The following is a 20,821-nucleotide window of genomic DNA, read 5'->3' as shown; positions in this document are numbered from 1 at the left end:
GTGACAGATATCTTGAACCGAATCTTTTTCTGCATATTTATATCTCTTAGTACTATCCTATATACACGCGTAAACATGAGAAAAAGGGTACACTCAACTAGCAAGCTTGTCCTGTATTAGTGAAGGGCTCTAGCACGTGTAACCTGGTGTGTACCATCAGAAATACATATTCAGACCTCATAAGTAAAACTAAATTTTCGCATTGTGTCTTTTATGGTGCTTATTATTTTTATAAAAATAATAACGACTTTTTGTGACCGCCTATTGAAAGATAAACATTTTAATTTCTCCCGTGTGAATGGGAGACACCATAGACCTTTGCTGCCCTCTTGTGGTAAAATCCTTCCTTGCTCTAAAAGGCACTTTTCTCGTGGAAACCCCAAAGGCAATGAAGAAATCAATTTATCATTAAAGCTTTGTATTTTTTTAAGTTTCCACCATTGTATCTTTTTTTGGCTAAGTTTTGATTTCAATTTTTAAATTTCCATCCCTGAACCTTGGTTCTACTGCTGTTAATTATTTTAAGAAGTTTTAAGAAATGTCATTCTTAACTGGCTGCCAATTACAATTACAAAAGAGGAAGTGACGCAGTTCGTAACGTTCTTACGCTTGACAAACATGGCGGTCTTCGTTGCGGTGAAGTGTAAACAACGCAGCTTTTCAAACAGTAACTTTCTTTATTATAAAACAGAAAAAAAAATGACTTTGAAAAAGCAAAAGATGCGAGGTAGTTATGTAATGTTTATTTTCACTTTACAGGTTAATCGGCTTAGCGGACTTTAAGAGGGTACCAGACAATCGCTGCTTGGCTCCGGAAATCATGTAGCTTTCTGAGCAAACGAAACATTGGTAAGATTAAAATTTTTATTTAAAAATCTCATCACTGTTGCAAACTGTGATGCATTAATTAATGTTAGATATTCAGTGCGTTATATTCCGCTATACAGTGGAAGTATAAACACTTAGTTCGGTAAACCACAAATCGTTTGTGTTCAGTTGTATTTGTCACAGTGACCAATGTTCAGCTTCCTGCAGGTGGCTTAACATTGTATTGAAAGAACACTGATTAAATTCACAAGCAAAAATGTAGTGTGTGGCACTGTGGCTGAGGTATCCCCGTTTATCACCAGCAGGTGTTCTGTCCTTTTTATTATTCGTAGATACATCCTCTCATCAAAATGTAGTTATGCTTTGAATTCTGTTACTGTTTTAATATACGCCTATCTATTGGTGGATTGTCTTATTGCGTACTGCTTTGAAATGATAAAAAGGTGGTCTATAAAATTATTGTTTAAGGGTCTGTAGGTTATTTTTGTTAATGATTTTCTTATTGATCTTTAAATGATTTTGGCAACGTATTGTTCTTGTATATAAATTAATTATTTAATTATGATATAAATCATATTGCATCAATTAAACTTTATGAATAGACTCCTGTTTAAGATCACTTCATTGGCCATATACAATTTACAATTTCTTGTATTAGGAATTTGTCTTTTCACTTGACCCCAACTTGTTCTCCATGAGACACACAGACAGGGAGAGAAGCTTGGGGTCAGAGCGCAGGGTCAGCCATTTATACGGCGCCATTGGAGCAGTTGGGGGTAAGGGCCTTGCTCAGGGGCCCAACAGAGTAGGATTCCTCTGCCGGAGGTGTGATATGAACCAGCAGCCTTCCAGCCAGAGGCACAGATCCTTAGCCACAGAGCCACCCCATCGCTAAATACTAAATAACCTCAATAAGTTATGATTTAAATAGAACATATCTAGTATTTTAAATGTCTTTAAGTACACATTTATTTTGGAACTCTTCCCTGAAGAAGGCAAGTGATACCACACAGAGAAATACTGTGTTGCTGCATTCTTAAATCTTGTCTCATTGTTGTACTGTGTCATAGAAGTGAAGTTTAAGATGGCAGCAAATGGGGAGCAAGGCTCTGAGACTGAGTTGTCGGAACTCCGGCAGAAAGTGGAGACTCTGGAGGAAGAGCTGAAGAGCTGCAAGACTGAGCTGCGCAAGTTACAGAAGCAGCTTAATCAAACCGAGCGGCTGTATAAGACCACCGAAAGTTACAACGATGATTTACGGAAACAGGTATAAAATGCAGTCTTGAGTTTTAAATGGAGCTCATTGTCATTGCTAAGGGTATATCTTAGGAAAGTAAGAATTGGTATGAACTATGTTATATATGATAATATGAGCTTTTTCTTACAAGACAATGCACTAAAAAATGCTGCTTCTTAAGAAAATACACCTTTGTGCACTTATGGCTTTTCCCATTAAAATTGCACTATAAATATTCCTCTGTTGTCTTTGAGGTGGTTTTTAAATTCTGGTGTGAATCCATTCTGTGATTGTAAGGACCCTGGCCTGTAAGGTTTGTGTACCAGGGTAAAATTATTTAAATAGTGGGATGCACAATGGTTCATCTTGGATTTTTTATTGTAGTTGGACTGTGCAACAATATGATTTTATATGTAACATAAGTCCAAGCTCAAAATAAAAAAAGACTGGCAATTTCAGAGCACTGCATGAAACAAAGATTTTGAACTAAACATTACAGTTTAGGTATGTAAATAATACCCTTTTGTGTTATAATTATTGTACTGTACATCAGGAGATTAAAGAGAATAGAAGCAATATGCAGTGCATTTCAGTATTTAGTTTAGGGTGTATAATGGAGTTCTTTTCAATAAATGTTGAATATGCCATGTTAATTTAAAAGTTGGAAAGAACTGAACTTAATGTATGTACCAGATTGCCTAAGGTAAAGCCTAATTTTTGTAATCTTGGTTAAATGTCCATTTAACAGAACCCAAGGGCACATGAAATAAATCAAATTCAACAGTCAAGTTCTGCTTTTCAAATTGATTAAACTCTCTTTTCAGAAGTGACTTCAGTCATGTGTAACGTTTTTAAATTGCTATTCTAAATTTTTAATTTGATGAGGAATGGAAGGGAGCTCTTTCGTTATGGAAAATAAGGCTTAGGTTGACATAGGCATAGTAGTTGAACTGACTGTTGTGGTTTCTTTACAGTTGTTTAAAAGTGTTCCTCAAAAATAACTTTTAGAGTCTTGCAGGACATTTGATTCACTTGTTACTGTACAATCAGAATTTATAGTAGGGTGTAGTGCAGTGACAGTTTTAAGAAGGTTAACAAATCTTATTAATGGTTCCGGATTAGGTTTGTTTTTCTTGTGTTGACATACTGAAAGCTTTTGATAGATTAGATTGGGGTGTTTTTTTTTTAAACTGAATTACCCAGGTGTGTCAGAGGTCTGTTGATATTTTTTTATGCCCTATTTATTTCCATATACAGAATAAAACAGGTATATTTTCTGACAATTATTACACTTGTTTTGTTAGTTTTCAGTTACAATTATAAGCATTTGACATGGTGGATGTTTTCTGTAAGGATGATGGAGCTGTACTTGTCGATGAAGGGTCCTTAAGTAAAGTTAAATTGGAATTGCATATTAAATATGTAAATAAAAATGAATAAAAAACAAGAAGAATCTTTCTTTTGTTATATAAGTTCATTCATGTTAATTTGATTTCATTTACATTAGGTTGATAATTTAAGCAAGGAAATTCATGATAGAAAAAAGAGGGAGAAAAACAGAGAAGACGCAGAAACGCAGACTGAAACTGCCTATTCCTGGACTGACTCTGGTAAATATGTTTCATACTAAAATTTTGAAATGATGGGAGCAGTTTTTCCTCACTATTTATAAACATGTGTATAATTAAAATCTTTAGATCTTTGTCAAGACCAAGTAGCTAGTTCGTACTGTAAATCTGTCTCCATCGTATTCCATATAAATCTGCAATGCTTTAGCAACTGATTTTCTGTGGGGATTTCAGTAGTGTCTTTTTATGCTTTTAATAATCCATTATAAAATAGCTAAAAGAATCTGCATTTTCTAATAATGCTACCAAGGAAATGAGGTTATTCTTTTGATTGAAAGTTTGCATTTTAATCTGATAGACTACCACTACTACTATGGAAGCTATTATCAGAGTGGGAATGAGGCAAAGGAATCAAATCCAGAGACACCAGAAGACCTTGTCGCTGAATTGCATCCGAACCATGATACTCAGCCTGCGGCTCAACATTCCCAAGAAAATGTCAGTGAACCAGAGAAGGAGACCAGTATTTCAATCCAAGTATGTATTTTTGGGAGTGCGGTTTAGAGTGTGCTTATTTTTAATTCATGTTTTTGGAATTTTAACTTTTAGTCTCTCTTTGCAACAATCCCCATACCAGTTAAAAGGACTAAAGAGCAGTGATGGTCTTCTCTGTTTACACAGGGTCATATTCATAATTTTGATCTTTGAGTCTGATTTGCAAATCTTGTTGAGACCTTGTGATTGGTGATAGAACCTTAGCACTCATGTTGCCTCAAATCATTTTTCTGAGTTACAGAAATATGGTAAGAGACTTCAAGCTGGATATGCAGCTTCATTGTTGGAAATACTTTGATGGAAAATGCTTTTACATCAGTTTTGTTTGAGTTGTTACTTTTCACTTGAAATGGGTCTTTGAATATTCACTTTGATCTAAAAAGAATTCTATGCCTTTGGAGTGTTCTATGCTTGCTCCCTGGATATCAGATCATTCATCTTTGATTTTAGTGTTGCTTCAAATCTATTCCTCTAACATTTTAATCAATGTTTCTGCCATCCTATTTCTCTCTGTGCCTTTTTAAATTCGAATTGCTCATTGAAGTTTAGTAGTTCGTGTTAAGAAATATTACTTGAAAATGTAAGGTGAAATAATGTTTTTTTTGTGTGGAAAAATATTAACCATGTTTTATGTTCTGTGATTTTCAAATAGGAATCAGACAGCACCTCCATAGCAGACATCCTAAGAGCTACAGCTGAAGAGGCAGTCTCTCAGACAGGATTTGTGTTTGATGAAAACTCCGGGATGTATTATGATCACAACACGGGTTTCTACTATGACTCGGTACAAGTCTCATGTTTGCTTAGGTTTTCTAAAGTTACATAATGTTTGTGAATTTGTGCATGTTATTAATGTTTATAGGGGTTCAATATAATAATCTGTGCTGTTACAGCCAAGATATCACCTAAATCTATTGCTAAATCATAAATGAGCTTGAACTTTGATTTTGAAATGTATTGTCTCATATAGTGTGATTAATATTTTAAGAACTGAGATGTGAAAAAAGTTTGAAAAGACATAAATGGATATATTTGTGTTCTGATGTAGTTTCATATGCCCCAATAGCACGATAGCCAAATGGCTTTAATAAAAAAAAAACTGTAATTTAGGGGTGAGACAAGTAGATATCTTAATAGATGATAATTTCCCAAATAATCAAATTACACTTTGCAGCGAAAAAAATGTTTATTTTTTGACAGACAAGCCAGCTGTACTATGATGCTAACACAGGGATGTATTATTACTATGATGCTGAAAGCGGGCGCTATCAGTTTCATTCTCGAGTGGAGGTGCAAGCACATCAGCAGAATTCAGAGCCAAGCCAGGACAAAAAAGGGAAGAAGCGAAGGAAAGGAACAGAAAAACCATCAGCCCAAGATGTCAAGGTAGTATTCCATATGTACTGTGCGAAAAACACATGACACTGGAAGTTTTTTTTATGATAATTAGCTGCGTAACCTTAAGCATGTGGATCTTGAGCCTCAATATCAGAACATACTGTTTATTTGAATAATATATTAATTTTGAGGTGCAAATTATATTTGTAAATGTATCATAACTTGGAAATTTCAGTATTGTGATATAGTACAGATGGCTACGTATATTGATGTGTAATTACACATTTGTACAGCTCAATTTTGAAGCTGGTTTATAGTTATCTACATTAAGGGCAACATAACACCAACCTCTCAAAACCTCTCAAAAACTGCTCTTCTTGTCAGTTAGCTGAATGTACATTACGGTATGCATAGCCCAGTGCATAACTGAGTGACTTTATGATGTCTGAATTTGTCTGCTTTATTAATCAGACGAATGGGGTTTGTGGGCATCACTGTTTCACAGGAGTGTCTCAGTTTTCAAGAAAACGTTTTGAAGAGTAAATTCCTGATCAGGTGCATCTTCTAGGGTAATGGTCATACTGCGTGTGTAACCTCATGTTTGTGGAATTGAGGTATTGTTTTAGAAAAGTGCACAAGAACGGAAGAATGGCCTCCCCCTTTTTGTAAAGTTTGTAAATGTTTGACTTAAAAATAAACAAAATGTTTACTGGTAGTACAGTTATTGTTAGTATCTGATTTAGTTCATTAAAATTAAAAACAGTGAGTTGCTACTTATTATCCCGATGTTTCGATAAAGGCTGTGCTTCCATTATGTCTCAAGACGCACATCTGCAATGTAACGGTTAATGATTTTGAAACGGGCAAGAATGGAAGACAGACCCAATAATCTTCTTTTTCAGTTTTCTTAATATGTGGGATGTTGAGAAATGACAAGAGGAAGAAAAAAAATGTCTATTTGATCATTGTGCAGGAGCTGTCAGGACCTCCCTTTGCTGGAGCAGTATAGCGCATAAGAACTCTTAATTTCTGTTGTGTGCAGTACCTAACAAGTATTCCAGATTGAACAAGTAGATATTAATGTATTGTCACCATTTACTTAAATTTCCCTGTCAGATGCCAACCACTATTGATAATGTCAAGTCCAGTGCTTTTTGTAAAAATCTTTTGTTATAAGTTCTGCAGATTTGTGATCAGCTTGATATTCACTTTAGTGCCTTGAGTTTAACTTTCTTTATCCAAAAAGTCATAAAAGTGAAACTCTATAGTGCACTACAGATTTCGACAGATGTTTTTTTTTTTCAATTTGCCATGACAGTTAAGTTAACAATGTAACAGGATTATGTTTGGTTGGCCCAGTAGTTAATATTTCTGCCTTGCACTGATGAGGCACTGGGTTCAGTTCTGGACCTGGGGTATTATCTGCATGGAGTTTGTGTGTTCTCTCCTACTTTGAGTTTCCTTTAGATGCTGTTGTTTTCTAGGTTAATTGGCTTCTGGGAATATTGGCCCTGGTGTGAGTGTGTGTGAGTGTGTCTGTGTCTGCCCTGCGATGGACAGGTGTCCCATACAGGGTGTACCCTGCCTTGCTGCCTTGCTGTTCCTATTGCTTGCTGAGATAAGTTCCGACTCCCCTGCAACCCTGAATTGGATGAAGCAGTTAAAAAATGATGGATGTCTTAAAAGCTTATAACATAATAGGAACATATAGTGAGTACATCCACACACCTGAATAAGAGTCCACAGCTGAACATAATAGTCCATTTAAATTTTTACCATAACATTTATATGCTGTGCGTTTCAGAGTACAGCTTTTGTTTTCAACCTTTACTTCCTTAAAGCCTTTACATGGGGACTGTTGTATACAGACAGGTTGAGGGAGCTAAATATCTTCAGTCTACATAGTTGGAAATTGTTTGATGTTATATACAAAGTCCTACAGGGTATAGGTAGTATAACATGGGGATTGTTTCACACTCAGTAGCACAAGGACATGAGGTCACAGTTGGAAACTTAATGAACAGTTGGAAGCACTTCTTCACACAAAGAATTGTGGGTGTCTTGAACAGCTGGGTTGATTAGGCCTAAACTTTGGTCATCTTTTAAGAAATGGGCTTTGGTAAAATTTTGGATTCCCTTATCAACTAAACTAAAAAACTACTAATATGGGTAAATCTGATTTGCAGTGTTTTTTGTGTTCTAATGCCTGTTACAAATGGAGGATTAATGCTACAATGCAAGGAAACATGAATTTCATTCCTCAATTTTATATTCACATCTCTTTCAGCTAGTCGCTGCTAGTTGTAGTCTATCTCCACAGCTGTGCTGTCCCTTAATATTTTAAGTAATGGTTTTGTGCTGAATAAAGGAGCCTGTCCTTGTCTCTCCAATGTATTTTATTACTTGCTATTCCTCCTACCTCTAGGTAGAAGTCCTCACTAAATCATTGGCTAACATGAAGATTTCCTCTTTTGGGAGAATGGCTGCAAGTCAAGGTACACCTGTTGTATTACCATTTGCCACTTCAGTAGAAAATCTTCATGTTAAACTGATGGCAGTAAATGTGGCCGTACCAAATACCAAAACCCAGTATTGTTTTGTGCTGAAAAATAAGATCTCTTCAAAAGAAGACGGATTAGGAGTTCCATTGTTTAATTTCTAGAGCTCATGGGCAGTTAGTCACACTGGGATTGTATACATTATCACTGATTTTGGTGTAATGCAAACAGTATGTTGTTGACCTTTAGTAGGGGAAATAGTTGCCATGGCTTTGGCAGCAGATGTGTTACAAACATTGAGGAATAATTGTGACTTTGTGGTTTACAGCTGATTAGGATTTGACTATTGTCCTGTGAGACTAGTATACTAAAAGATAAGAGCCTACATATAACAAAGAGGTTTTTGTAAATGAGTTGTGTGACAGATGCAGCATTAAAGCAGGAAGTAGCATTCTTTCGAATAGGCATAGATTTATGACTGCAGCATTATAATGTATCATGTAACAAGGACTCTTCCTGCTGAGATAGAGACCTGCCTTTTATTTTTTGATTGGAAAAGTCTGCTCTCAAAAGAGCTGTTCTTGTGATCTTGGAGGGTGCACTGTAGTTCTCAGTACACTTAAGAGCTAACAAGGCTTTAAACTGGTAACTCCGGGCATTGGGCAAGATTGCTTTGTTTCTGACCTGGAGTCTTATCTGTAGACAACAGAAAGTGGTCAGTCTTTTGTGAGCATGTTTATTGTTTGGTTTTGGTTGCACTTGGTAGTGTAGATTACCGATTGTGGCAATACTCAATGAATTAAAGTCTGTACAGATATGAAATGTATAGTCCATCACTTTGGTATTAATTGTGAAGCTAACATTTATTCATGCAGAGCACCTTATTAGTAAGGAAAGTGTGTGGAACAAGATATAGATATAGTGTGAAGGACATTGTACAAGGTTGTCATCCAAATTACTGGTAAGGAAATGTAGGACTTTTTATTTTATGTTTTAATTTTTAGTCTAGAAACAACCCCTTGATTACTATAGAACACTTTTACTACTACAGCAACAGTAATTTCATTTAATTGAAAACCTGAGACACCGTGAAACAGTGATGATCAAAATTATTTGAGAAATACACGTTCGACAATTACCGTTTTGTAGATCCAATAGAGCCTTTTCATACTATTCACAAAATACACACAAGAGACCAGACACACAAGCAGTGATCTTATATAAAAAGAAAAAGGAGAGTGGAAAACATCTTTTGGACTAACCTGTGCAAAGTCCTGTATTAGGAGCTCAGAACTGAAGACTGGAAGGCACCAGGAGGAGTTTCTCAGGAGGAACTGGCTGAAGGAAAGAGATTGGAACAAAAACGAAAGAAGATGGGATTGCCTTCTAGAGTGAGAGATGAGAGTCCTGAGAGCCACATCTCTAGTGTCTTAGGGAATAAAGATGTTGAAATGACGGAGGATTCAAATCAGATTACGCAGGGGAGTCAAAGTGATGATGTGGAGACTGAAGCAGAGAGTGAGCTGGAAGAGGGAGAAATCACCGAGTCTGAAAGGGAGGAGAATTCTTCTGAAGAACTAACGGCCAGTGACTTTAGTGACCAGGAGGATGACCCGGAAGGTGAGAAGAGGCCTAACTTTTAGAATTGTCAGACACCCAACGTTTTAACTCCCTTGGGAACACAACTCGGTTTTAATCTGCTGCTGTGAAATACAGCTGCAATTTTCATAGTAATATTTGCAAGTTTGCCATTCTTGCAGCTGAAAGGTGAAGTGTATACAATCCCAACTGTGCAGCTGAGTCATTTTTAATGTTAGATATATTAATATTGCCTTAAAATAGAAAGTTGGTAATTACAAATAGAAACAGTTTTCTAACTATTGAGATTAGAATTTCTCCTCCAACTTTAAACAAAAGGGATGTTCAAAAAGCTTTATATGAACAAATGAGTATGTCGCTGAAAATTTGGTTTTCAAGATGGTAACATTTTGGTATTTCTAAATTATTGAATGTCTTTAAAAATGTAAAATTAAAAAAAATTGGAATAGCCTTGGAATCAGCTGGGTCTAAGACATTTAAGTCAATCAATAGTTAACAGCTTTATTCTGGGAGTCCAGATGTGACGTCGTCCAGATTTTGTTAGCTTTCTGTGGGAAGGGGTGGGGTTATACTAATCTGGATGAACATTTGCTTGTCTCCCAATAAGAGCAATTACAGCTTGCTGAGCATCTGCTGGACAGATCACAGTCATTACGATGTACTTTCCCTATTTTATAACTGCTACAGTTAACATTATGGATTTCATGCAAAAAAAGAGGATAGGCCTTAAATGACAGTACATCTCTGGAAGGATGTGTATATATTTGTCTTGGCCATGACAAAAGTACAGTGCTGGTCTGGGTTGAACGGAAGCCTGCAATTACAAATTAGTTACATAAGTGGGATATAACATTAAATCCTTTAGTTTTATTTTGGTAAAGTTGGACATTTATACTTAACAGCCCTGGAATTCTTGCTTAGATTGTAAAAATATTACCATTTTATTATTGTAGCTTTTTATTCTTTTTTTTTAAGCCTGCGAAGAAGCATGGCCACCGTGTGTGAGAGTGACTGTCGTCCGCTCACCAGTGCTCCAGACTGGGACTTTATTTATCATTACTGCAGATAAACCAGCCACCATCGGGAGGTAATGTCTACTGTTGTGTGGAAGCCATAGTATTTTCTACCAAGTGAAAACAGTCCAATCCTTTGCATATAAAGTTTGAAGAACAAGCCAAGTGATCACAATTCGTCAGAAGACATACAGTCAATGACTTCTCTTAAACTGTTTGGCTCATTGCAGTGAAATGTGTTATACATAGATTAGGGCAGGAGTCCTGTCAAACGTGAGAGAAGTTCAGGTAGGCAGCCCAGTCAGCATGCATAGGCTGCAAAGGACCAGGTAAAGGTTTATTCCATACTGAAAGGAAAATAAGACAGCTTTTTGGCACGACAGTAAAAAGGACATGACGTTTTGGCTGTTATCTTTCACTTTCAGTGCGGAATACTCCTTTACCTGTTCCTTTGCAATCTTAAGATATGATACTACATAGAAAATCATGGCTACCATGAGTCAATTAACTGTTTCACAAATTGCACCATGTAACCTAATGAAACAGTTTTCATTCTAGTTTCAGTACAGCAAGGTACATATGGCAAAATAAGGCCAAACAGGACTAGAAATAAACCAAACTAGGCTTGTAGACTTCATTTTGTATTTGAGTTTTACTTGAGTATGAACTAATATATAGCAGTTAAGTCAAATTTGCTTCAATTTTCTTTAACGCAGTTTGTGTTTACAGAGAGAAAGAGATGGAACATACTATAAGAATACCTGAAATGGGTGTTAGTAAGGTAAGATTCAAATTCATTGTGAGCTTGAAATGTTGCAGTTAGTTTTTATTCCCTGATTTTCAATGCTGTGATATACAATTTGTACATTTTATGTTGAACAGATGTACCATGTGTAAGCAGATGATTGGTAGATTCGTTTTTGGAACTATGATTTGACCATCTGTGGCAATAAAACATTACTCCTGATAAAAGTAGTGAAAGAGAATTATGTAAAATTAACAATCAGTCTGTGGATTAGTTATAATCCTGTAATGATGACTATTCTTATGACTTGTTGCTTTAGTTTCATGCAGAAGTATACTTTGACCTTGACTTGCAAAGCTATGTACTGGTGGACCAGGGAAGTCAAAATGGGACAGTCATAAATGGGAACAGAATTTTGCAGGTAGGAGTTCATGAAATGTCACATTAATTCTGTTTTCAATATACGTGTGGTAGAGGCAAAGTTTTTTTTTTTAAACAAAAAATAGAACATGAACTTAAACTCTGCTTTGCTTCTAGCCTAAATCTAAATGCGAGCCCTTCACTTTGACACACGGGGATGAAATAAAGATGGGGGACACAGTTTTATCTTTTCACATTCACACTGGGAACGAGACGTGTGATGGATGTGAGCCAGGGCAGGTCATAGCTCACGTGAGCCGCAACAAGAAGGAAGAGGCAAGCGGTGAGTGTTGGTGGGCAGACTCTCTCGTAGTTTCCTTTCAAACCCATTTTGAAATGCAACTTGCTCTTTCTCCCACTGGAGAGAAATCTTCCAGTCTGATTTGATTCATATTGACCCAACAGAAAATTACAGCAAGAAATACAGAAAATGACACACACACACTGTTAATGGAGAGTGTTTTTAATGTTACCCAGGACATATTATTGAAATTGAAGAGCTCACAGAAAAAAATAATTGGCCACTTGTTTAAAGAATTATGTAAAAAAAACATGGTGGGTACTTTCTACTAATAGAGTAAAACAGTTCAAGTAGCATTGGCTTAGTGTGAAAAGTCTTAGCTGCCCGTTAAGCCAACAGTGGACGTGGCTTGTTACTAGCAGAATGATTATGCTGTTACATGAGTGTTACACGAGACAACACTGAAATAATCAAAAACAGAAACACCAAAATTTCAATATCCATATAATTGTCTACTGCATTTTGTTAATAAGCTAAGTTTAATCAAGGAGTTTACAAATTATAATTACATGTATACAGCACTTTGCATCCCAAAGGATCCCAAAGTGCTTTACATACAGGACGTGACTCATTTCATCTGCCACTGAAGCAAAGGGTGATGCATTGCAGAAATCTATATACACAGCAGATCAGGTGGAAAAACAATAAATTGCTGGTTTTCCCCTAGTGAAAATGAACTAGAAATGTTCATTTTCTTTGTTCTAAAACTCAATGAGAATTGTTGCTTCCCTTTATTATTAAATGTAAACCAGTCACATTGCACTTTGCATATTTTCCCTGGGTGCCCATGTATTTTTGAATTGGTTTGATGACTGCTTCAGTACTGTTACTGTTTGTCTTATCAGCTTTCCTCAAAACAGTTCCCTCCCTAAATCATGTTAATTTTAAAGTTCCTGTCTAACTCAGTGTTTTATTTATTGGACTAGTACTAACCAAAGAAGATAAGGAAATCCTACGACAGAAAGAGCTGAAGCAGATGAAAGTCAAGTATGGATTAAAAGTACGTTGCTTTTATGAGAGCTTAATCGAAATGTTATCTGATGCTCTTCATGCATACATTAATACAAAAAAAATATTCTTTGGAACACAAGGGCTTCTGATGATCCAAATGATTTGTTAATTTGATTTTTAGCCTAACCAAAACACCAGCTTTTAGAAATGGAAAATATTAGCTTTATAATTCTGTCTGTGGTGAATTAAGACTTGTAGTGATCACCACACCTCAGTTTTCCAAAAATGAATTCATGCCATTGTGACAGACAGCCCTTAACATTCTGACCATCCTAACTTGTACTGCTCATGGATGATGACATACAACTGTTATTCCTTCCAGGATCCATTCTGGATCTTAGCTTTCTTAAGACTGTTGTTCTCTTTTTGGGGAAGACTTGAGTGGAATCCATGCACCCTCAGGTCTTCCCCAGTCTCTTCTCTCATGTACTGTTCCTGCCACTAACTCATCACATTCATTCTTAGATCATGAACTCTCCACTTGCCATAGGAACATTCACATACATTCTGATTCCATCGAAGCCAGCCTTGACTCTTCCTCTTGCATCTCTCTCATTTTACTTTTTTCCATGTTTACTTCTCCTAACTCTCCCCGCTGATTCTTTTTGGCCAGGAACGCTTGTTTAAAACCTTGGCATCTCTGACACAGAGGCAGGTTTGCGGTTTCTGTTTCCCTTCTCTCTTTGAGATGGCCCATCTGTGGCTCTTAATGCACGGGGTGTAATCAGGACCCAATTTGTGCGGTCTAGATTCCTACCCTTTCCTTGATGACAAGAATATAGACCAACTGCCTGGGGGGTGGGGGACTTTTTTCTCCCACTGGGAGTTTTTCCTCTCCTCTGAACCCACATGGCTTATTTTGTTAACTGCTATAAAAAGCTGTAAAGTGCTCTGTGGCAAAGGGTTGTGAATGGTGCTATAGGAAATAAAATGACTGAAGATACACTAAAACCTTGTCTAACAATATCACACTCCTCCGGGTTTTAAGCCTCCTGCCAGCCCTGTTTCTTAGCAGCACACTTACTAATTGGGCCTGCCCAATGAACTACCTCAAAACTTGCCTCTCAGGAGCCTGTGATTCCTGTAAATAGCTAATATAGCTTTTGCTATATCTTCAGATTTTCATAGTTTTTGAAATCCAACAGGCCTGCAAAGCTGCTGGATCTAACTCTAGAACCCCTATCCATAAAGCCTTCTCTTGCTCCTTTCTGGCTGTAGCATAGGTGCAGACAGAATCTGCTTCTTACTGGCTGGTCTTATTAGCCTACCAACTTGTCCTCAAAGGACTGGTGAATTCCAAAGAGCCTGTGATTGTAGCTCCTCTCCCTCTCTAGGAATTTCACTTACTCCAAGTGCTAAGAACTCAGCGGGACCATCTTTCAGTGATCCGGTGGCCATCTTGGCTCAAGGCAGCACTATTGGGCCTGAGTTTTGAGCCAAGATGGTGGCTTCTTCACAGAGTCACTTCTCACTACACATCACAGGCACTTTGTTTTTAAGGATTAATACCTGGAAATACATAAGGTTGTTAGTTATGCTTTAAAATGGGGATGTTCTTCTACCTTTAGTCACAGTGAGATAGCAATTAAAAGGGCTCAGTGTCAATTATAAAACAAGTGTGAAATAATACAATTCTAAATTGTGGATGTAGATTCTGACATTTATAGTAACAATATCAAGTTTACGTAAAACTAATGGTGTAGTTTAAGTTTCAGGTGTAGTGTAATAGTTTATTTTTATAACATGTTTTGATTCTCAACATCAGGACAATAAGAAAACTAACCAAGAAAATTGTGAATGGTTTCTTTTACAGGGTATTAATTTTGCTTGTGAGCGTGGTAATGGTTACAAAAATGCCAGTACTCATTTTGAACCAAACAGTCTCCCACTTATAGACCCCAAGTCGTGTTAAGGGGTAACATTACTACACCACATTATTTTTCAACTTAGTCACCATCTTTTGCAATACATTTCTCATATAATTCTTGAAGTTTCTTTATTAAATATAATTCCATGGTTCTGGCAGATGTTGTGCTTGGCTTACAGAATGGGCGATGTCTGCTACTGTTCATAATGCATTCCTTAATGATAACACCATGAACGTACTGATACATGGAAGCTGTCATAGTTTTCATCTCATAATTTGTTTTTTACATAATGCAACAGAACAGATTTTGTGTAATATCTTGTAATCATCAATTTAAAGAACAGCGAATATGAGGGAACCAAAGCCTTGAAGAACTCCAAATACAAGGACCGTGCAGAGAAGCGTCGTCAGACTGTTGGTAGTGAAGGGGCTTTTCAAAGAGACGACGCTCCAGCTTCAGTGCATGTGTAAGTGGTGAAAATGTAAAATGGAGTGAGGTACAAAAATTATTTAAGATAGTCCATGAAGCTTTTCACAGACTGCCAGGAACTGATTAGGAATGATTATTCCTTCAGGTCTTTTGATGATTTTTTTTGAAGGGTTAAACTTGAGTGACTATCTTATGATGACTGCAGGATCTACCGGTAGTGATCTGGACAGCCGCTATTATATTAATCCTGTCAGTTACAAGGTAAACATTCATTTTGAAATTTGTAAGTGACTCAGCCTTTCAATCCTCTTGTAGGGAAATCAGTGATGGTAACAAAGGACGGAAGATGCTTGAAAAGATGGGTTGGAAGAAAGGAGAGGGACTGGGCAAAGATGGATCCGGGAGAAAAGATCCGGTAAGTCTTTCCTAAAAGGATTAAGCAGAAGCAGTCACCTGCTAAAGAATCTGTCACAATCGGCTTTTCTAAGGCTTCAGGTCTACTGTAAAGTAGCACTTCACCAAATACGCTTACCTAGTGACGTTGACTGGTCAGCCAAAACAGAGTAGTGTGTTGTTACTGGAATATTTTTCTTTAATAGAAAGAAAATGGGAATTTTGTAGCAGTGAGCAAAACTGCTAAACGGGAACAAAAATCAAATATAGTAAATGTATGAGGTACTTTTCATAAAAGTTAACCCAATGATGTAAAAATGTTTATGTACATAAGAGTAGCGTCCATATATATTCACATCCTTGGTGAACTCTGAACTGTAGTTGGTTTATCATTAAACCCAGGTATATCTTGATATTTTTTATACAAATGAAACAAAAGCTACAATCTAAAAACATTTCTGAGGGGATGTAAAAAATGTATCCATACCCCATTCACACCACAAAATGGTGATTGCTGTATTCATATGCTCTTCAAAAGCCTCAAGGAGTTGATTCCTGTACTTTAGTCTTTAATATGTTCTAAATTTCTACTGAGTGAAATTCAACTACAATTGCTTCATTTCTCATTCCATAGATCCAGCTACAAATCCGAAAGTCACAAGCTGGACTGGGTATCAAAGCTTCGTTATCTGTTGAAGATGTTGCACTGCATAAATCCAAAAACCAGAAGAACTGGGATAAAGCCAGAGAGAGATTTTCAGACAGCTGCCAATCCAGCAAAACTTCCAAAAACAAAGTAAATCCCAGTGCCAAGTCTTGGCTAAAAGGGGAAGCTGAATAGATCACCCACCAGCAGATGACGTTTTTTTTTTTGTTCTGAACAAATTAACTGCATGCCTGTACCTTTTAATTAAAAACAGACTAAATGAGGCATCCACTGTGCGTGTTTTCAGCCTAATATTTGATGTTATTAAACTGTAAATGGACAAAATCCTGCTTTTCTCTAATGTGTGAATATTCTCATTAGAATCCTCAAACAGTGCTGCTCCAGGAAGAAAGATTTTGTTATAGGCCATTTTACAGGCTGAAGGAATTTGAGATGTAAGAGGTCTTTATAAATGTATTCATAAACTTAAGATTTTAACAAACCATATTAGAAAAAATGTAATCTTGGTTTACAGTATGGCTATTTTCTAAATGATCTCTTCTGTAGTACACTCTTTAGGGTGGTGGTTAATAAGTCTACCTTTTAATTTGATTTTTTGTAACTATATAATAGCATTTGTTGCCCAGTCATTATTGACTGGTTGTAGAGTGAGTTATATTGATATTTGCAAAATGACAAGATTTTAAGACTGGGTTTTTGGACAACCATTTTAACTTGAGGAAAATGGGTACTTTGTTATGACAAGGTGTCTGACTTACTTTTTAATTAATTTATGAAGAACAATGTATGTTCACCACATCAGCCTTAATGGTCTAGAGCAGTGGTTCTCAAACTTTTTCGACCAAGTACTACCCCTGATCAAGCCAAAGCATCCAAGTACCACCTACAAGTCATCTTCTCATAGGAACCCCAGAAATTCTCAATGACCAACATGAGCACACGTGTGTGCACACACTCACATAATAAATATTAAATAAACTTTATTTGATATAGCGCCTTTAAGGGTGGCTTCTCAAAGCACTTTACAGAAAAAAACAGGAACAACAACAAATAAAAATAATAAAAAGCCCCATTTCAGTGAGAGGGTTGAGCCTGTTTCATTGACCAAAGTAGATGTGAAGTCATTTTTTGAGCCTTGATACAATTCACAACAGAGTCTAACAGATTTTAAATCATCAGGCATTTTCTTGACGGCAAAGGTCTCCCAGTGGATGTTGCACTTCATATCTGGAGCAACCTCTCTCAATTACTGCAACTACACCGCTGTGTCGGCTTGTCATCGCTCTAGCACCGTCAGTACAAACGCCGACGCATTTTATCCAGTCAATTCCATTCTCTTCGATAAATTCATTCAGAAGCTGAAATATGTGCTCTCCTGTAGTTCCTGTTGATAGCGGTTTACAGAACAGAAAGTCCTCATGGGACATAGCCTCAAACTCGTATCTTAACGTAAACGAGCAAATTGCCCAAACCGACTTACAGACACATCAAATTGCAGTGAAAAACATCTGCTTATTTTAACGTGCTCTATTAGCGTACTTTTAATATAATCCGCCATTTCAATAATTCTATGAGTGTCTGTCTTTCAGAGGGGGCAGCAGGTCGAGCTGTTTAGCAGCTTTTTTTCCTCACACATACTACGTGTCAGCTCTTTTGCCAACGGTAAATAAGGTTCTTCAAAAATAGTGTGGGACTTACCTGCTTTAGCAATCCGCAAGCTTCCATTTTTCCCCGTTTCTGTTTTAGGAGTCTGTCTCAGAAGTTAAAAGAACTTTTTATTTCATGCGCATGGGAGCGAAACACATTGACACTAGAACAGTTCTTAAATATTTTTCTGCAATACGCATTTCTTTGCATTCCTGTGTTTACAACATTGGCATTGTTCTAAAATCACGCACATTCTCCTACCTCCCTATTTGCTGGAGATAAGTTTTTTTTTTAATACAATTGGTCACTTGCATCCGTAGCACGCATTCCTATAGAGTGGTATAGAATTACATTGTAGCTCTGTGTCCACTCACGTATCAGCGCGCGCTGCATCGTAGTATGTAGGCTGCGTATTCGACGCGTCTTAAAATAAATATGAAAACCCATCCCAATTTTTCAGTGCACACAAAGTTGCAGGGTCATATGGCGTACCAGCTGGCGGTGCTCCGTGTACCACTCCTGGTACACGTACCACAGTTTGAGAACCACTGGTCTAGATTAAGCCCAAACTTCAATGCACCTGCAGTACCAAAACTAAATCCAGTATCTGATAGTAACTTTCTATAAGATGGTGTATTTATTGTTTGTGTACATCCTATATCTTCTGGCAAAAATCTACCATCATTATATTCTTGTTCACAAACGGGCTGGCAAGCTTTGATTTAATTGAGACATAAAGGCTGCTAATACTATTCATAACTGGTTCTGTGGTCTCAAAGTATCTTCCAGTTTCTTCAGTACAAAAAGTATAATTGTGGAAAAATGGCCTATGCTACCTCCTTTAATCCAGTATTCCCAGTAAATCAGGCTATTGCAGGTAATATCAAACATTTTCAGAAATTAGTTTTCAGCTTTAAAATTGTAAATTCATAAGCCTTTCATTTGTGGTGAGATTAGTTTTGCAGTATAGCAATTTCTTCATTTTAAGGAAAATATTTTTATCCCTTGAGGGATTTTGAGAATATTAACTACACAGTGTGATAGAAAGGGGGTAATTCTGGGTTACTCATGAAAGTCACTGTGCTTAACCTAATATTAATTGTTCATTTTTAGGAAAAATTTCAAGAACCCAGTGAAGAACTCTGTAAAATAAAAACAAAACTTTTTTTGAGTTATTTCATCTGAATTGTCTTCAGTCCTGGGAAGTTGTAACCAATTGCCACTGCCTTCTCCGTCCTCTGCTGTCACCTGTTGCTTTCATATATAAGCTATGAGTGTAAATAACGTTAGTTTTGTAAAAACATAACATCCTCCCAAAATAATACATACAATATATTACCGCATCTTTATAACTAGTATATTTAATAGTTTGTCACAATAACGTTTTACGTCTAAAGAGGCTCCCGTGAAACGCGTTCAATGTCTTCTTTTATATTTACGAATATGGTATTTCAAAACCCTCAATAATATGGTGAGTAGGGTTGAATTTAATTTAATAAGTGAAATGCTGTTGATCTGCAACTGCACAACTCGATAAACGCACTTAAGTGCAAGAGGTTCTTTAATGGACAGCTGAAGAAGCTGCTGAACTTACCCAATACTGTAATCGTTTTAAACAGAAACTTCATGGACGATAATGGATTCCACGGACCCACTTTACAAATCTGTAAAACAAATCACGGCATTAATTCAGTTTGCAAGCGGGCTTAGAAATAAAAATAAAATTTTAGTAACGTGTAAGCAGACGCAGCAACGCTCTGTGCATGGTATTATCACAAAACAGGAGGCTGCATCTGAATCATTAGTTTTGGAGGTTGTAACCAGTTAAAGCCGCACAGCTGCTGCTCAACCTTCTCAATCCTCCGGCATTTTCTTTATATATATGGGATATATAAAATCGGACTGCATTTTGTAATCAGTGACGGCAAACACGTGTTAGCCGCAATCTGAGAATTGACTTCTTCCAGAAGAGGCTCGAGTGAAACCAACTGTTCACCGGAAACCAGAGTTCACTAACCATTTCACTCGAAGGAATAATTTAATAGTATTATTGATCTTTAATAATATGGCTTACGCTTTTTAATGTTGGAGCACAGATAAAGTAAAGGCACCCAAAAAACGTACAATATGGCAAGAATTTCTGTTTACACCTTAATGGAAAAAAACAAATACACATAAGTGAGGTTTCCTGCAAGCAATCCCCGTATACTTTGCAAGTTCAATAAGATGTTTTACCTCAATATAGGTTAAAGCTATAAATTGTATATTTAGGCCGTGTCCATTCCTACGGTTTTTATTGAACTTAATTAGACTTGTAGTTTTAACATCGCCAATTAGCAGCACAAACCCGTTTACTTCGTTAGTTTATAATTTAAAAACTGAAGTTAATAAATTAAAAGTGAAGACTACTTACAGAAATCTTACATGTCAAATAACATACGGATTCTTTGCAGTCTCTCCTTATGGAAGACACGTGTGCAAACGTCGCAACATGGCGCATGTCTGTTCTTTTATTCTTGTGAGGCGTGTGACGCAAGTCGGGCGTACGTGCGCCACCTGGGGGATCCTTTTATATTTTTACGTAGCTAACTATAGGTCGCCTCAGATGAAAGAAGCAAAAAGCAGAGACTCAATGCCCAAAGCTTCAAAAGCATAGTTCTAAAATGATACTGTTAGCCTTCTGAGGCACAGGAGACATGAAATG

General features: G+C 36.8%; 1 protein-coding gene, 1 long non-coding RNA gene and 1 other non-coding gene across 4 annotated transcripts; 1 reads left to right on the top strand and 2 right to left on the bottom strand.

Moving 5' to 3' along the window:
- The first annotated feature begins 595 nt into the window (after positions 1 to 595).
- On the top strand, positions 596 to 16,794 carry aggf1 (angiogenic factor with G patch and FHA domains 1). 2 transcript variants are annotated; one of them, XM_015365012.2, is made up of 16 exons: positions 596 to 667; positions 760 to 849; positions 1,899 to 2,095; positions 3,573 to 3,675; positions 3,992 to 4,170; positions 4,841 to 4,972; positions 5,389 to 5,574; positions 9,308 to 9,644; positions 10,599 to 10,710; positions 11,366 to 11,417; positions 11,701 to 11,802; positions 11,919 to 12,084; positions 13,029 to 13,102; positions 15,320 to 15,447; positions 15,726 to 15,825; positions 16,438 to 16,794. In XM_015365012.2, exons 3-16 carry the CDS (start codon positions 1,913 to 1,915, stop codon positions 16,642 to 16,644), a joined length of 2,061 nt encoding a protein of 686 aa, XP_015220498.1. In that variant the 5' UTR covers positions 596 to 667; positions 760 to 849; positions 1,899 to 1,912; the 3' UTR covers positions 16,645 to 16,794. The 2 variants fall into 2 exon arrangements, with proteins under 2 accessions (XP_015220498.1, XP_015220504.1); XM_015365018.2 differs by lacking the exon at positions 9,308 to 9,644 and adding an exon at positions 7,952 to 8,021.
- Positions 9,287 to 20,620, bottom strand: LOC107079600 (uncharacterized). Its single transcript, XR_001480548.2, has 3 exons — positions 20,531 to 20,620; positions 19,712 to 19,781; positions 9,287 to 9,362 (listed from the first exon to the last, which is right to left on the bottom strand). It is a non-coding gene; the product is annotated as an uncharacterized lncRNA (long non-coding RNA).
- Positions 19,855 to 19,982, bottom strand: LOC138237915 (small nucleolar RNA SNORA47). The gene has a single exon (XR_011189235.1). It is a non-coding gene; the product is annotated as a small nucleolar RNA SNORA47 (small nucleolar RNA).
- Positions 20,621 to 20,821: the final 201 nt, after the last annotated feature.

Source organism: Lepisosteus oculatus, chromosome 3 (assembly GCF_040954835.1).
Source record: "Lepisosteus oculatus isolate fLepOcu1 chromosome 3, fLepOcu1.hap2, whole genome shotgun sequence".
In the NCBI taxonomy this organism is placed as follows: Eukaryota; Metazoa; Chordata; class Actinopteri; order Semionotiformes; family Lepisosteidae; genus Lepisosteus; species Lepisosteus oculatus.
The sequence above is the reverse complement of the archived record's forward strand: the minus strand, read 5'-3'. Positions and strand labels throughout refer to the sequence as shown.

Excerpts from the sequence above, each read along its gene's own strand:
- aggf1 (XM_015365012.2), top strand. The coding sequence starts at position 1,913 with ATGGCAGCAAATGGGGAGCAAGGCTCTGAGACTGAGTTGTCGGAACTC. Across the intron at positions 9,645-10,598 it reads CCAGGAGGATGACCCGGAAG|CCTGCGAAGAAGCATGGCCA; the intron begins GTGAGAAGAGGC and ends TTTTTTTTTAAG. Across the intron at positions 15,826-16,437 it reads GATCCGGGAGAAAAGATCCG|ATCCAGCTACAAATCCGAAA; the intron begins GTAAGTCTTTCC and ends CTCATTCCATAG.